General features: G+C 45.4%; 1 protein-coding gene across 1 annotated transcript in view; it reads right to left on the bottom strand.

Moving 5' to 3' along the window:
• Positions 1 to 8,099: 8,099 nt before the first annotated feature.
• dpysl2a (dihydropyrimidinase like 2a) overlaps positions 8,100 to 17,900 on the bottom strand; it is a 28,919-nt gene continuing 19,118 nt past the window's right edge. Inside the window, exons 8-14 of the mRNA XM_045707007.2 lie at positions 15,995 to 16,115; positions 15,362 to 15,518; positions 13,571 to 13,712; positions 13,147 to 13,317; positions 12,437 to 12,616; positions 12,108 to 12,300; positions 8,100 to 11,401 (exon numbers count right to left, since the gene is read on the bottom strand). Of these exons, the coding sequence (XP_045562963.1) occupies positions 11,310 to 11,401; positions 12,108 to 12,300; positions 12,437 to 12,616; positions 13,147 to 13,317; positions 13,571 to 13,712; positions 15,362 to 15,518; positions 15,995 to 16,115 (1,056 nt within the window). The 3' untranslated portion in view covers positions 8,100 to 11,309. The remainder of the gene's footprint in view (positions 11,402 to 12,107; positions 12,301 to 12,436; positions 12,617 to 13,146; positions 13,318 to 13,570; positions 13,713 to 15,361; positions 15,519 to 15,994; positions 16,116 to 17,900) is intronic.

Raw genomic sequence — 17,900 nt, 5'->3', positions numbered from 1 at the left:
CTGTGTAAGGGGTGCATACTGGAGGCAGAGAAGTCAGACGCAGGAGAGCAAAAACTGTGGTTCCAACGGCTCAGTTTAATAATAAAAACCCACCGGATTACAGAACAATAATAAATAGGTAAATAACCCGACGCACACCACAACATAACGTGCACAAGCACTTACAATAAACAATACCAGACAAGGACATGTGGGGAACAGAGGGTTAAATACACAACATGTAATTGATGGGATTGAAACCAGGTGTGTGTGAAGACAAGACAAAACAAATGGAAAATGAAAAGTGGATCGGCGATGGCTAGAAGACCGGTGACGTCGACTGCCGAACATCGCCGAACAAGGAGAGGGACCGACTTCGTGACAGTACCCCCCCCCCCCTCCCTTGACGCGCAGCTCCAGCACCGGACGAAGACCGTGGAACACCTGCAGCATTGAAGGGTCCAACACGTCATCGACCGGAACCCAACACCTCTCCTCCAGACCGTACCCCTCCCACTCCACAAGATACTGAAGGCCCCTCGCCCGGCGCCTCGAATCCAGTATGGAGCGAACGGAGTACGCCGGGGCGCCCCTGATGTCCAGAGGGGGTGGAGGAACCTCCCGCACCTCAGACTCCTGGAGCGGACCAGCCACCACCGGCCTGAGGAGAGACACATGGAATGAGGGGTTAATACGGTAATCGGGTGGAAGTTGTAACCTATAACAAACCTCGTTCACTCTCCTCAGGACTTTAAATGGCCCCACAAACCGCGGACTCAGCTTCCGGCAGGGCAGGCTGAGGGGCAGGTTTTGGGTCGAGAGCCAGACCCGGTCCCCCAGTGCAAACACCGGGGCCTCACTGCGGTGGCGATCTGCATTCTCCTTTTGGCGCGTCACAGCCTGCTGAAGGTGAACACGGACAGCCTCCCATGTCTCCTCTGCGCGCCTGAACCAGTCGTCCACCGCAGGAACCTCGGTCTGACTCTGATGCCAAGGCGCCAGAACCGGCTGGAACCCCAGTACGCACTGGAAGGGAGAGAGGTTAGTGGAGGAGTGGCGTAGCGATTTCGGTGCCATCTCAGCCCAGGGCATGAACGCTGCCCACTCCCCCGGCCGGTCCTGGCAATAGGACCGCAGAAACCTGCCCAAATTGTGGTTTACTCTCTCCACCTGCCGATTACTCTGGGGGTGAAACGAGACCCCCAGACGTTCCATGAATGCCTTCCAGACCCTAGACATGAACTGGGGACCTCGATCAGACATGATATCCTCAGGCGCTCCGTAGTGCCAGAAGACGTGCGTAAACAAGGCCTCCACAGTCTGTAGGGCCATAGGGAGACAGGGCAGAGGGAGGAGACAACAGGACTTAGAGAAACTATTCACAACGACCAGGATCGCGGTGTTACCCTGTGAGAGTGGAAGATCGGTCAGAAAATCCACCGACAGGTGTGACCAAGGCCTTTGTGGAACGGGTAAGGGGCGTAGCTTACCTCTGGGCAGGTGCCTAGGAGCCTTACACTGGGCGCACACCGAGCAGGAGGAAACATAAACCCTCACGTCCTTAGCCAAGGTAGGCCACCAGTACCTCCCGCTCAAACAGCGCACTGTCCGACCGATCCCAGGATGACCAGAGGAGGGTGACGTGTGGGCCCAATAGATCAACCGGTCACGAATAGCAGATGGGACGTACAGACGCCCAGCGGGACACTGGACAGGAGCGGGCTCTGCACGTAATGCCTGCTCAATGTCCGTGTCCAGCTCCCACACTACTGGTGCCACCAGGCAGGAGGCGGGGAGTATGGGAGTGGGATCCATGGGCCGCTCCTCTGTGTCATACAGCCAAGACAATGCTTCTGCCTTCATGTTCTGGGAGCCTGATCTGTAGGCAAAATGGTGAAAAACATGGCCCACCTTGCCTGGCGAGGGTTCAGTCTTCTTGCCGCCCGGATGTACTCCAGATTATGGTGGTCAGTCCAGATGAGAAAAGGGTGTCTAGCCCCCTCAAGCCAATGTCTCCACGCCTTCAAGGCCTTGACGACAGCCAACAGCTCCCGGTCCCCCATGTCATAGTTTCGCTCCGCGCTCCGCAGCTTCTTCGAGAAGAAGGCACAGGGGCGGAACATCGGTGGCGTACCCGAGCGCTGAGAGAGCAGAGCTCCTATCCCAGCTTTGGACGCCTCCACCTCCACTATGAACGTCAAAGAGGGATCCGGATGGGCCAGCACGGGAGCCGAGGTAAACAGAGCTCTCAGGTGACTAAAAGCCCTGTCCGCCAAAGCTGGCCACTGCAAGCGTACCGGGCCCCCCTTCAGCAGTGAGGTAATGGGAGCCGCTACCTGACCAAAACCCCGGATAAACCTCCGGTAGTAATTGGCAAACCCTAAGAACCGCTGCACCTCCTTTACCGTGGTGGGAGTCGGCCAATTACGCATGGCTGAAATGCGGTCACTCTCCATCTCCACCCCTGAGGTGGAAATGTGATACCCTAGGAAGGAGACAGACTGCTGGAAGAACAGGCATTTCTCAGCCTTGACGTACAGGTCATGCTCCAACAGGCGACCAAGCACCCTGCACACCAGGGACACATGCTCAGCGCGTGTAGCGGAGTATATCAAAATGTCGTCAATATACACCACTACATCCTGCCCGTGAAGGTCCCTGAAAATCTTGTCTACAAAGGCTTGGAAGACTGATGGCGCATTCATCAACCTGTACGGCATGATGAGGTACTCATAGTGCCCTGAGGTGGTACTGAAAGCCGTCTTCCACTAGTCTCCCTCCCGGATACGCATCAGGTTGTAAGCGCTCCTAAGATCTAGTGTGGTGAAGAATCGCTGTGGCTATGAGCGGTAGCGGCTAACTATACCTCACAGTGAGCTGGTTCAGACCCCGATAGTCAATACACGGGCGCAGACCTCCCTCCTTCTTCTTCACAAAAAAGAAACTCGAGGAGGTGGGTGAAGTGGAGGACCAAATGTACCCTTGACTCAGGGATTCGGAGACATATGTTTCCATATCCTCCGTCTCCACCTGTGAGAGGGGATACACTTGACTCCTGGGAAGTGCAGCATCTACCAGGAGATTTATCGCACAATCGCCCCGTCTATGGGGTGGTAATTGAGTTGCCTTCCTTTTAGAGAAGGCGAGAGCCAAATCGGCATATTCAGGGGGAATGTGCACGGTGGAGACCTGGTCTGGACTCTCCACCGTAGTAGCATCAACGGAAACCCCTAAATACCTCCCCGAGCACTCTCGCGACCACCCCGTGATAGCCCTCTGTGGCCAAGAAACAGTGGGGTTATGACAAGCTAACCAGGGTAGGCCTAGCACCATTGGAAATGCAGGAGAGTCAATAAGGAAGAGACTAATTCTCTCCTTGTGACCCCCTGCGTCACCATGCCCAGAGTAGCGATGACCTCCCTAATCAACCCTGACTCTAATGGTCGACTATCTAATGTGTGAACGGGGAAGGGCACAGCCACAGGAACAATGGGGATCCCTAAACTATAGGCGAACACTCTATCAATAAAATTCCCAGCTGCGCCTGAATCGACGAGTGCCTTATGCTGGGAATGCGGGGAAAACTCAGGGAAAGTGACATACACAAACATATGTGCAACACAGGGCTCTGGGTGAGAATGGTACCGGCTCACCTCCAGTGACGCCAGAGCGCCCTGCCTGCTGCCTCGATACCTAGAGGAACCAACCCGGCACCGACCGGCAGTGTGACCTCTGCGGCCACAGAAGGTGCACAAGTTGGAACCCCCTCCGGTCTCCCTGCGCACCGCCCCTCCCAGCTCCATAGGTATCGGAGAGGGGGTGCGTGGGGATGGAACTAACAGACCCCGATCTGAACGTCCGCGGGTAGCCAGCAGGTTGTCCAGACGGATGGACAGGTCCACCAGCTGGTCGAACGTGAGGGTGGTGTCTCTGCAGGCTAACTCCCGACGGACGTCCTCGCGCAGACTGCAACGATAATGGTTGATCAGGGCCCTGTCGCTCCATCCCGCGCCGGCAGCCAGGGTCCGAAACTCCAGGGCGAACTCCTGGGCGCTCCTCGTCCCCTGCCTCAGATGGAAGAGGCGCTCACCCGCAGCTCTACCCTCGGGCGGGTGGTCAAAGAACTCCTCAAACTGGTCCAACGCCGCATCTCCCTCTCTCCACACGGCATTGGCCCATTCCAGGGCTTTCCCGGTGAGGCATGAGACGAGGGCGGACACCCTCTCACGGCCCGAAGGAGCCGGGTGGACGGTTGTCAGTTATAGGTCCAGTTGTAATAGGAACCCCTGGCAGTTCGCAGCCGTCCCATCATATTCCTGGAGAAGGGAGAGTCGAATCCCACTGGGAACAGGAGAAGTTGGGGCGCGTAGTGGAGACCCCGGTTGTGCTGGTGGAGGCGCTGGGAGAACTCCCTGTCTCTCCCAGCGGTCCATTGTCTGGACAATGCGGTCCATGGAGGTGCCAAGATGGTGGAGCATTGCTGCGTGCTCCCGGACGCGCTCCTCCACCGGGGTACCTGCTCCTGCTGACTCCATACATTTTGTCCGGTATTCTGTAAGGGGTGCGTACTGGCAGCAGAGAAGTCAGACGAAGGAGAGCAAAAAGTCGTGACATACTGACATCATCGAGAGGCTATTGGCTCTGGTTATCAAACCACAGATAGTATTGATGAGTGATCGGAAGTATGGTGGGGGGGTGAATGAGGGAGAGAGAGAGACAGAGAGACAGAGATACAAGAGATACAAAGGGAAGTCCAATTCAATTAAACCTGCATTAGTATTATTAAAAGCACACAGTAGCTTTTTTCAGATCATGTAATAATATCATAGAAAAGTTGTGGGTACTGTAAAAACGTACTATCAAATCAAATTTCTTTATAAAGCCCTTCTTACGTCAGCTGATATCTCAAAGTGCTATATAGAATCCCAGCCTAAAACCCCAAACAGCAAGCAATGCAGGTGTAGAAGCACGGTGGCTAGGAAAAACTCCCTAGAAAGGCCAGAACCTAGGAAGAAACCTAGAGAGGAACCAGGCTATGAGGGGTGGCCAGTCTTCTTCTGGCTGTGCCGGGTGGAGATTGTGGGATTACTATCAGTAGCGAGTAGACACCGTTCCCAGGTAGATGCTCGGGCTGTAGTTTCTAAAGAAAGATAAATTAGTCATGGAGGTAACAACCCACCAGTATCGTCAGTCAAATTGATTTTTTAAAAGAACAACTGAGAAAGATACTGCGTCTCTCTATGCTACACCCCCCTGCTACTCTATTTTAATGTTCTAATCTACAGTCTTTGAAATGCAATAGAGCTTTGGCTGAAAAGGGACCAGATTGGAAAAATACAAAACTCTTCTGTTGCAATGACTGACTTTGTTCTTGACTCAGCCCAATGTGGCGTGCTGGTGACATATGAAGGCTAGACTTCCATAGAAATACGTTGATACAAAGTTCCCACAAGGGCAAAGATGCTGCTCATTCATTTTCTCTCAGAGAGAGACTCAGAGAACATAATCATAATAATAGCTCCCTAATAGTGACTGTCATATTCTCACTGTTTTCTAGGAACACTTCTAGAAAAAAGGGTGTCCCCATAGGACAACCCTTTTGGGTTCCAGGTAAAACTCTTCTGGGTTCCTTGTAGAACACTTTCCACAGAGGAAAGAGTTCTACCTGGAACCAAAAGGGTTCTAACTGGAACCAAAAGGGGTCTTCAAAGGGTTCTCCTATGGAGACAGCTGAACAAACCTTACTGGTTCTAGATAGCACATTTTTTTCCTAAGAGTGAAGACACTGATGATGACTCAACATGCTCCTGTAAAGGATTCCCCTGGAGCTTCTTCTAGAGTTCTTCTACACTGTTTGTTTTCAGAAGCTCTCATGAAAGGGGTGTATTGATCGACCCAATGCTCTCCCTTCTCCACTCCACTATCAATTAGTGTGCCCTCATATTTATTTTATTTAACCTTAATTTAACTAGGCAAGTCATAACTAGATTCAGTCATAATTGGACAACTGCTTAGATACCACTGCTGCCATGGGGCATGGTCCAGAAAAATCATGATGCTTCTGGTAGACTAATTCCCCATGTTGTTGCCAGGATTCATTACCCCCATCTTTCTCACCACTGTCTCTCATTGGAAAGGAGCCTGGAGAAAGGGAGAAAGAGCCAACTCCTGACCATACAAAGCAGACTGTCTCCACCTAGTGTGCTTGCCTGTAGCCTACAATAAAAAAATCTACATAGCGTAAATTCCGGACTATAAGCCGCAACTTTTTTCCCAGGCTTTGAACCTTGCGGATTAAACAATGACGCGGCTAATATATGGATTTTTCCCACTTTAAAAAAAAAATTCTCCAAAAAAACATTCTGTGACGTGCTCAGTTTTTTGGCGGCATGAAGCTTTCATTAGACCAATGAAATTGCCGAACGGGTTAAGGTCAAACAACTTTTTTGTTTACAGCTTAGATTAAATCGAGCGCTCTCAAACTTCCCATCATTCTGATTACGGTAGTCATTTTGTCACCCTCATCATGGCAAAGACACGGAGAAATGCATATGATGCAGCTTTCAAATTGAAGGCGATTGATCTGGCTGTTGGAAAATGAAATAGAGCTGCTGCACGGGAGCTTGGTCTTAATGAGTCAATGATAAGACGTTGGAAACAGCAGCGTGAGGAATTGACTCATTGCAAAAAGACAACTAAAGCGTACTGCTAATTTTTTATTTTTTGTTACAAGCCGTGTTTCGTTAAAGCCTATTTATTTTTGTTACAAGCCGTGTTTCGTTAAAGCCTATTTATTTTTGTTACAAGCCGTGTTTCAGTAAAGCCTATTTATTTTTGTTACAAGCCGTGTTTCGTTAAAGCCTGTGTAAAGTTAATTTGTTTCAATGTACCGGTAGGCACCTGCGGCTTATAGACATGTGCGGCTTATTTATGTTCAAAATAATATATATTTTTTAATTCAGTGGGTGCGGCTTATATTCAGGTGCGCTTAATAGTCCGGAAATTACGGTAATTTCGGCAACTCCAAGATCTCAGAGGTTATTAGCAAATACATAGACTGAGTGTACAAAACATTAGGAACACCTTCCTAATATTGAGTTGCACCCCCTTGTCGAAAGTGTTCCACAGGGATGCTGCCCATGTTGACTCCAATGCTTCCAACAGTTGTGTCAAGTTGGCTGGATGTCCTTTGGGTGGTGGACCATTCTTGATACACATCGGAAACCCAGCAGTGTTGCAGTTCTTGACATACTCAAAACGGTGCACCTGGCACGTACTACCATACCATGTTCAAAGGCACTTAAATCTTTTGTCTTGGCCATTCACCCTCTGAATGGCAGACGTACACAATCCATATCTCAATTGTCTCAAGGCTTAAAAATCCCAATTTAACCTGCCTCTTCCCCTTCATCTACACTGATTGAAGTAGATTTAACAACTGACATCAATGAGGGAGCTTTTTCCTGGATTCACCTGTTCAGTCTGTCATGGAAAGAGCAGGTGTTCCTAATGTTTTATACACTCATTGTATAATTCAAGTACATGAATTATCAAAAGAATGAAGATGGCGCATAAAGACGGAGGAAATCAGATATTTTTTAACACTATCCATAGACTTTTCAAACTACGGAGCACGACATGGTTCAATGTCCATATAAATCAGCACAATTTACTTTTTCTTATTTTTTTTATTGCCGCCGTCTTGGAGCTAAAATTGGGATCATGTATACTGTGCTAATGCCAAACAAAAAATGAGTAATGGAGAGCACTGTAAAATACGGCGGACTTAGCAAATGAGTTGTTTGTGGTAAAGTACATGGGGGTCGTCATCTTCAAGCATCTTCGCCATTCAAGACAAATCTAATGAACAGCAAACTACTACAGTGAACAACATTGACTATTCACCTTAAGATTTAAAACAGTGATTTATACTTACTGGATTAAATGTAACATTGAACTGAAATAGTAGTTATTACAATGGGAACATGAGATTCCTGACATTATTTTAATTTCTACATATTTATTGTGTTTATTTACCGGTATGTATGTACAGTATTTTATGACTACCAAAACTAAAACAGTATCTGCTAGCACAATAATTGTTATTAGAGAGACACATCAATTGTTTTATTTTTTATTTTTATGTTTAAAACCATTTAAGTCAACACTGATAGTATTCAACGCCGTCAGGAATAAGTATTCCAAAATCCCAAAACATACATGGTCAACAGTTTATCACAAGATGGGAGGGAGGGCAACGACAGTGCTAAAAATCAGAAATAAAAAACAAACACTATAGGAAACCTCCCCACCGGCAACTTACTTACAACACGTAGGCTTGGCAAACAACCTATACCTGACAAGGCAAGGAGGAGGAAAGAATACAATGCTTGTACAGTATACAGAGAACTGGTCAGAGAAATGAGGAGCCTACTGTAAATGTCCCTACTGTACCGTTCACAGTGTCGAGTGAGTGGTTAATAATCATTGGCTTGTGGTCTGGTGTAACATTGTTCATACTCTGATGCGTGGCACTAACAGTAAGGTCTAATGTGAATAGGTAAGAGGGTAAAGCGAGTGATGGAGCGAGCACCTGTTAAAAGTGGCTCCCATCGTCAACACTCACAGGGCTGAGAGGAGGTGCTATTCTAGTGACTCCAACAATAAGGACAGGAGTCAAACCACATCATTAGTGTAAATAATGGATTTCATTATCATAGCTTTTTTCACTGGATCTCAAAGCACTACATGTACTAGCTTGGTCACTGACAGAGGTTAACAGGTATTTGTACTAGCTTGGTCACTGACAGTGCTTAACAGGTATTTTTCATAAATACATGGTTCTTAAAGCATACTATCAATCAATACTTTATAGAATAGGCAGGCAAGTGATACTGAACAAACATTCTGAAAAAACAACAAAAACAAACATATCAAATACAAATCAACGTTGCATTTCCACAGATTCACCTTTTGCACTTCAGCAGATAAAAAACAAAGACCTGTGTCATGTAATAGCTGACTCCGCTCCCCCGTAAAGAGGTTTCACAAAGCTTGAATTACTGTGGTTGAGTGGAAAAAGTAGGCACCACCATCTGCACATACACAGCATTGATCAAATAGCACCTGGTGCAGAGAGGTTGTTAGGGGAAACCTTCTATCGAGCATGGCTGTCAGTGTCATAAGAAAATAAACAGTGTGATTATAGGAAGCCTGGTGTCTCGGCGACCTTTAACTTCAGACAGCTCGTGAAAAGAGAGAAGAAAAAGGAGGAAAAAGATGCAAAATGTCTCGTCAGTTTTTTTTTGGGGGGGGGGGTGAAGGTTCTCCCTGCTGCCATGTATTGTGCATGCTTTGTGTCAAAGGTGTTCCGACTGAGGGGAGTGAGGAGATGAATGGTTTAACCATCTCCCTTGACTTCTGCGCATTCCATCAGCAGACAAGCTAAGATCTAAGAGTCAATATTTCAGAGATTACAGTAGTGTTTTAGCTCTAGACACGATCAAAAATGGATAATATTAACAACAAAAACATTACAACAATACAAAAAGTGCAGCAATGAGACAAAGGAAGATAAAAGTGAATTTGTTCAGCTGAAAGTTCTGTTGTAATACTGACCAGAAAGACAGGCTATGGAAGGACAATAACTAGAACTCACAGCTGTTTAAAATCATACAAATACTGCAAACTGACTTAGTGAGGTACAAACGTCATCCGAGTTCCTTCAACAACACTATTTTACAGCCTCGAAAATATAAAAACATTTGTGAAGCCTTCCATTTACTTATAGGATGGAATAAAAACAATAACCAACGTACTATAGTTAAAAATGCCATGTGTCTTTGACAGTGATCTAATGCAATGGCTCACTTCTTGGAATCAGAAGTGATTCTTCTTGTTTGGTGGCAAACCAAGAATGCCCTTAAATAGTAGAATGTTTAAAAAAAAAGGTGCTATCTAGAACCTAAAAGTGTTATTTGGCTGTTCTCATAGGAGAACTCTTTTTTTGCTCCAAGTAGAACCCTTTCGGTTCTAGAACAATGATTCTAAATGGAACCAAAAAGGGTTCTCCTATGAGGACAACCACAGAACCCTTTATCTAAGAGTGTAGATACATCAAATGCCACAAGACCACAATCCACAGCTCCTCTTGTACAATTAAAAGCCAAAATGTAATCAAAGACTAAACTTAAATTGTGTGTGTATATATATATACATACACACTGAGTTTACAATACATTAGGAACACCTGCTCTTTCCATGACATAGACTGACAAGGTGAATCCAGGTGAAAGCTATGATCCCTTATTGATGTCACTTGTTAAATCCACTTCAATTAGTGTAGATGAAGGTGAGGAGCCAGGTTAAAGAAGGATTTCTAAGCCTTGAGACAATTGAGACATGGATTGTGTATGTGTGCCATTCATAGGATGAATGGGCAAGACAAAGGTGACTTTGAACTGGGTATGGTAGTAAGTGCCAGGTGTACTTTTTCACGCTCAACAGTTTCCTGTGTGTATTAAGAAAGGTCCACCACCCAATGGTCCAGTGGCGGTTGTAGACCATTTCAACTGGGGGGGCCAAGCTTGGGCCAGTTGTACTGTTAGAGGGGCCAGTTACATTAGACGTTATTGTTGTCATATCATTTTCTTCACTGCATTGCAGGCATTAGCAGGCAAAATACCATGTTTCGCGTTGCCACTGTCTAATAACGGATGTAACAAAAGAACGATAGCAAAAATGTGTTATGTAAAAATGTCATACTCCACATTTAGGGGGGCCACAAGGGGGTCCAAAATTGTTGTCACAGGGGCACTGGCCCCCCCTGGCCCCACCCAGAACCGCTAGTGCAATGGACATCAATCCAACTTGACACAACTGTGGGAAGCATTGGAGTCAACATGGGCCAGCATCCCTGTGGAACGCTTTTGACACCTTGTAGAGTCCATGTACCAATGAATTGAGGCTGTTCTGAGGGCAAAAGGGGGTGCAACTCAATATTAGGAAGGTGTTCAGTGTATATACAGAAAAACATCAAGAACTCTCTAAATTCACTTGACTCTTCCTTAAAAAAAATGAAAAGATTGCATATGGCATGTAGGTAATACAAAACAATACATTGAGTGCTATTTCTTTTTTTTTCTTTGAATGAGGTGACAGAGAAGTTAAGTATGGATGAAGATGGATGAAGTGTTTTTGACCACCAGCTTGCAGTTAAGTCAGGGAGACGGGACCACAACAGATTAAGCTTTGTTGGTTGTGATGGTTGGTCTGGGAGCTGAGGTGGATCCTCCTGCTCCACTCCTCTCCAGTTCAGCTGACAGTAGAGCTTAACCCAGGCTGGTGATGTTGGACCTACCACCAGGGGGCGCCGCAATGCGCTGGGTGTTGCGGCGGGGAATGTTATCATCAACTTGTGCACCTGGGCATGAGAGATAGAGAAGAGGAAGTCAGTTACACTACATGACCAAAAGTATGTGGACACCTGCTCGTCGAACATCTCATTCCAAAATCATGGACATTAATATGGAGTTGGTCCCCCCTTTGCTGCTGTAACAGCCTCCACTCTTATGGGAGGCTTTCCACTAGAAGTTGGAACATTGTTGCAGGGACTTCCTTCCATTCAGCCACATGAGCATTAGTGAGGTCGGGCACTGATGTTGGGTGATTAGGCCTACCTCGCACTCTGCGTTCCAATTCATCCCAAATGGGTTTGAAGTCAGGGCTCTGTGCAGGCAAGTCAAGTTCTTCCACACTGATCTCGACAAACCATTTCTATATGGACCTTGCTTTGTGCATGGGGTCATTGTCATGCTGCCACAAATTTGAAGCACAGAATAGTCTAGAATGTCATTGCATGCTGTAGCATTAAGATTTCCCTTCACTGGAAGTAAGGGGCCTAGACCAAACCATGAAAAACAGACCCAGACCATTATTCCTCCTCCACCAAACTTTGCAGTTGGCAATATGCATTGGGGCAGGTAGTGTTCTCCTGGCATCTGCCAAACCCAATATGGTACAATTTCAGGCCAAATGATAATACTTGTGTGCTTAACACATCTTAGTATTATGCTATTCCTACTGATATTCCATGTGGAGCTGTGAGAGAAACGTTGAGCTGTACTGACCAGATAAGCTGAAGCCAGACTGGTGCAGGTTACGGACGGGCTGGGGAGCCTGCTGCTGCTGCTGTTGCTGCTGCTGCTGCAGCTTGGCTGGAGAGGTCTTCACCGAGGTGACCGGGGTCATGACCTTAGGTGTCACATTCTCACACACCGGCCCGTCATAGAGACCCCTGGGGACCCCACTCAGCTCCGTCAGCTGGGAGGACAGAAAGACAGATGAGATAACCGCATCAGTTCGGCTGTTCAAGTTCATCACTGTCAGTGAGAATGGTAATTAACAATCAACAATCTATATTCTATTCAATGTCAGTTTCACTGCACTACAGACTCACCCTGCTGCGAGCCTTTATCCTCCTGTAGACATGGTCAGGGAAGGGCTTGCGGCTCACATAGCGCCCACAGCCCTCAGTGGTATGGAGGTTGCCCTCTTCCAACACTATTTTGCCCTGGCTGACCACCACTAGGGGAGCTCCACGCACCTCGGTGCCTTCGAAGATATTATACTCCACAGCCTGCAAAAGAAGAGGTCTGATGAGAAGAGTTTCAAATAGACTGACAAAGTACAAGAGGGCAAATCACAGAGAAAGACAGCATTTACTCTACTTTCACATGCACATTGCAAACCCCAAAAAACATTTCAAAGATTTGAGGCTTTTCCATATGAACTTTAGTCTAGGTCCTTATATATTCAATGAATTGTGCCAGCATGGTAACTGTGGCATTCAGCTGACATCATCAGGAGAAACTAGTGCTGATGTGGCCAGCTAGCTCCTCTAAATGAAAGAAAGTGGTGACTCATCGAGGGATAACTCAGGCCCTGTCTGCATGAGCTGTTCTCTAACAAGTCATTTCAGGTCAGTAGATTTTACTTAATGGTTTGTCTCAACGCTTCGTAGGAAAAAGGCTTCAATGTTTCATATGAAAATGTTTTAGAATTGTTTGATCCAAACTGAGTCCTACATACAGTAGGTGGGACTAAAACCATGTATAAACACCACAATTATGATATGGTTAGTACAGTGTGGGTTGGCCAGGCTCTCACCAGGTTGTGACTCTTGGCAGAGATTATCTTGGTGACGTCTGGGTCCCACAAGACCAGGTCGGCGTCAGAGCCCACTGCAATGCGGCCCTTACGGGGGTACAGGTTGAAGATCTTAGCTGCGTTGGTGCTGGTCACAGCCACAAACTGGTTCTCGTCCATTTTTCCAGTCACCTAAGGGAATCAGAAGACAAGGCATTGTCACTTCCTGACTTACAAGACAGCTGCAAACGTTCACTTGAACAACTGAGAACCCCTTGATGACATGAATGACTGTGGCACAAACGGGGAAAGTAAATTGATTGTTAATTCTACAAAATCTATATCTATTTACAAAGACAGGATCAATTTGAAAGAAGCATGTTTGATTGTGGTATGTTTGATTGTAGAAAAACCAGAAGAAAAAGGTCAGTAGAGTGTGCCTCACCACACACTTGTCCCAGATGAGGGAGAGTCTCTCCTCAGTGCCGTTGGTGCCTTCTGGGATGAGGGTGAAGTTGTCTTTGCCCACAGCACGCTGGGAGGTGTGGAACGTGCAATGAGCACTACCAGTCACCTGCAGGTCACCACTGGAAAGGAACAAAGGATGGAGGGAGAGAGAGACTGAGACACTCCACTCATAGGTCTTATGTTTGCATGTTTTGTCTTGAGTGATATGACTTTCCATGGGCCTCATTTATCACCCGTGAGTACATTTCTTTAAAAAAATTCTCCCTGACTGTCTAGCTTTCATTTCTGTGATTATTAGTGAGCTGGAAACAGTCAAAAAACTGTATGAATGTAGGTCCATTATCATTTTCTACACAGTTTTGATTGGATTATAGTCATCTTAAAGTATACTGAGTTTGTTCCCCATCCCAAAAATGTATAAAACGTTATTGTTATTGTTTTTACTCAAACCACCGGCGGGCCGGATTGGACCCCCCCGCGGGCCTTATGTTTGACACCCCTGGTATAGCATCTGAAATTAAATAGGCTAGGCTACGATGTCGCGCTCCTCATCCTATCGCACAGCAATACTGTAGCCTACCCGTACTGTCACATACTGTCGAGGTTAACGGCCTATTTACTTTTGAGCAAGCTTGGCTATTGAATGAGCGATTGATAAATGGTAGCCTACTATTTGTTGTGTAACGGGAATAATTCAAACCAGTTATGTCAGAAAAGGAGAGACATGTCCTGCAATTTGATTATGATTTAGGCCTATATAATAAAATTTAAACAAACATATTAGATGACATGCTGGTTGCTATGCGATCTCCTCTTAGGGACTTTAGCATAGTAATTTGGATTGTTTTTCTTTACTATTTAAATCAACTGAATAGTAAAGTGTGAAGAGTGGCAAAGACTGCCCGAGAGAATGTGCACGGGGGGAATTCATGTTCAAGTCTTAAAAAGTAGAAACATCTCAAGGTATTTGCGTGGAGATACACACACTTTCCCGTCAAGTTCAAAATCGATAAATACCAACCTTTGCGGGAAAACTGGACGTTTTGTTTTACTTTTGATAAATGAAGTCCCAGGAGGCTAGGATGACATACCGTAATTTCCAGACTATTGAGCGCACCTGAATATAAGCCGCACCCACTGAATTTAAAGAAAATATGATTTTGAACATAAATAAGCCGCACATGTCTATAAGCCGCAGGTGCCTACCGGTACATTGAAACAAATTAACTTTACACAGGCTTTAACGAAACACGGCTTGTAACAAAAATAAATAGGCTTTAACGAAACACGGCTTGTAACAAAAAATAAAAAATTAGCAGTAAACAGTAGCCTACCAAGAAAGTCATTGGTCACTATCTTCCTCCTCCTGTGCACTGAAACCACTGAAGTCATCTCCTTCGGTGTCGGAGTTGAATAGCCTCAGAATTGCTTCATCCGATATTGGATCGTTTTCATTGTCGCTCTCGTCACTGTTTGACCTTAACCTGTTCGGCAATTTCATTGGTCTAATGAAAGCTTCATGCCGCCCAAAAACTGAGCACGTCGCAGAATGTGTTTTTTTTGAGAAAAAAAAATTGAAAGCGGGAAAAATCCATATATTAGCCGCGTCATTGTTTAAGCCGCGAGGTTCAAAGCGTGGGAAAAAAGTTGCGGCTTATAGTCCGGAATTTACGGTATCACCTTCTGGTGGAGGATGTGTGTAAGTAACACATGATTACTGCATATTTCTGTGTTGAGTAGAGGTACATAGTATAAATGGAGCACCTACCAGGAGAGCAGTGAGTTGAGATAGTCAGGGGTGGTGGGGTCAGGGCTGAGGGGTGGGGAGGTGACGAAGGCAGCTGCCTTGGCCCAGTTCTTACTCCAGTAGTGGGTTCCGTCCGTGCCCAGGCTGGCAGAGATAGGCTCTCCATACACCACAGCACCTAGAGTACCACAGAACACAGCAAAAAACCAGGTCAGAGGGCTTGTGCCCTGTCTCCAAAGCAGGACTGATTTACAAGGGGAATGATTTATGTGCGATTTGACATTTAGTGTACCTTAAAACGGACGGGTAGCCTAGCAGTTAGGACTGCTGAGCCAGTAACCGAAAGGTTGCTGGTTTAAATCCCTGAGCCGATTAGGTGAAAAATCTGTCAATGTTCCCTCTTAACCCTTATTGCTTCAGGATCGCCGTCAATAATGGCTGATCCTTGGCTCTGACCACACTCTCCGGGGGTTTCTCAGGGGCAATGGGGTATGCAAAAAAAGAATTTCCAATTCGCACGGGTGAAATAGGACAAATGTAAGCACACACATTACTATTATTAAACAGTAGTTACTATACACAAACCACAGAGTGCAATCAAAAGAAAACATGTTACAGTAGTCCATCACCACACTTCTTTCTCTTTACTATTACCCTTTTTCCTGGCCAGGGCGATGACATCAGCAGCACTCTTGCTCATCACCTTGGTGATGTAGAGGGGGCAGTTGGTCTGATTGGCCACAGTGACTGACCGGTTGACTGCTTCTGCCTCCACCTACACAACAGAGACAGACACAGAGAAAGGGAGTTCAGACCAGACTCAGTGACCTTCATGTTGAGTTACAGACTACTTCACTGCTGCAGCATTTACCAAAATGCTGACTAGGCATTCTGGAAGAAGCAAGCATAGGAAAAGAATACTCAAGAGACTTGACTCACACATTCGCTGTTCAGTTACTTCTGTAGTGAGTTCTGTTAAAGGAGAAGTTTGCTTTTTAACAACCAAATCTCTAAATAGCATGTCATAGAAAAATCCAGACACTTATTTTTGCAATTTAACTTTTTATATTTTTTATTTACTGCAACCAGTGATTCACTTTCTCTTCCTCGTTGTGGAGTACAGGGGCTCCGAAAAAGTATGAACAAAGGCTCCAAAAACACTAAAATAAGTCATTTTACAAAACGCAAACGCTCCCAGTATAGTCATGCAGGTCTTTAGAAGTTGTACACATTAAATCGTGTCATTCTGAACTTTATCCGCAATGGTATATTCCATTTCGTTGTGACTCAAGCTTTCCCCCCATCCAGCATTTCCATTCACTGTGTAACCTGCTGCTAGAATGGATGGAGAGGTATAGCTCGAGTCGCAATAAAATGGAATATAATGTTGCGGATAAAGTTCGGAATGACACAATTTCATGTGTACAACATCTAAAGACCTGCATCACTATACTGAGAGCGTTTGCGTTTCTAAAATGACATATTTTTATGTTTTTGGAGCCTTTGTTCATGTTTATTCAGAGCCCCTGTACTGCGCAACGAGGAATAGAAAGTGAATCGCTGGTTGTGGTACATTTAAAAGAAAAACAACTGTTAAATCGCAAAAGAAAGTGTCTGGACCTCCGGAAGCCCAAGGCAAAAAAAGAAAACTTCCAAGAAAACTCTTGGAAGAGGAATTATCTAGTTTGAACGACTTAGTGTCTCGTCTGAACGACTTAGTAAAAACAAGTTGTTTGAACAAGATACTAAGAGATACTAAGTCGTTCAAAAGAGGTACTAAGTTGTTTTAATGACCTATTTTATCTTGTTTGAACGACTTAATTGTTATCTTGTCTAATTAGGCCTCATTTGTTATGCAGCTTGTCAGACTGTAATGGTTGCTGCAGCCATTCATTCACTGATTTGATCGATTGATATGATTATTAATTGACAGTTCTTTGATAGCCTAAAGCAGGGCTGCTTTTGAATGCCAGAGCATGTAAGTGGACAAATGTGGAGCAAGGAGCAGAGCGTAATTCGAACAGATTTAAAAAAATGGCGTTGGCCTTCTCTCCTGCTCCAATGTCGCTGTAGCCTTCTCTCACGCTGCAATTTCGCTCTGGTACTGCTTAGCCACAAGCTCTGGGCCTGCTCTGCCTAGCATTTTATTGTTTCTTTATCACTATTCTTTAATTAGGGCTACTCGGTTGTAATTATTTAGTCTACCCCACCCACAGTAGATCTAGTTCATTTTCTACTTTCTGTAGTTTCTATTTTGAAGGACTTCAAATATATTAAAGGCTGTTTTAGGTGGTGTTTTAGCTACTGTAAAATGTATTTCAGTTTTTCTTGGAATAGAAACCCCATAATATAAATCAATTTAATAAAGCAAAAATATCAGAAGAAAAAAAATAACTAAAGGCCAGTATCAGCTTCTTTTTAAAATGAGAATAAATAATAGAAAACCGCAGCGGTCAAATGATTTGTGCACAGAAGCAAGCACCAATAAGCTTCATATGAGCATTGGATATGCACTCTACGAATTAAATATAATTATTATGACTATTATTATTATAAAGAA

Source organism: Salmo salar, chromosome 24, assembly GCF_965601325.2.
Source record: "Salmo salar chromosome 24, fSalSal1, whole genome shotgun sequence".
Lineage (NCBI taxonomy): Eukaryota > Metazoa > Chordata > Actinopteri > Salmoniformes > Salmonidae > Salmo > Salmo salar.
The sequence above is the reverse complement of the archived record's forward strand: the minus strand, read 5'-3'. Positions and strand labels throughout refer to the sequence as shown.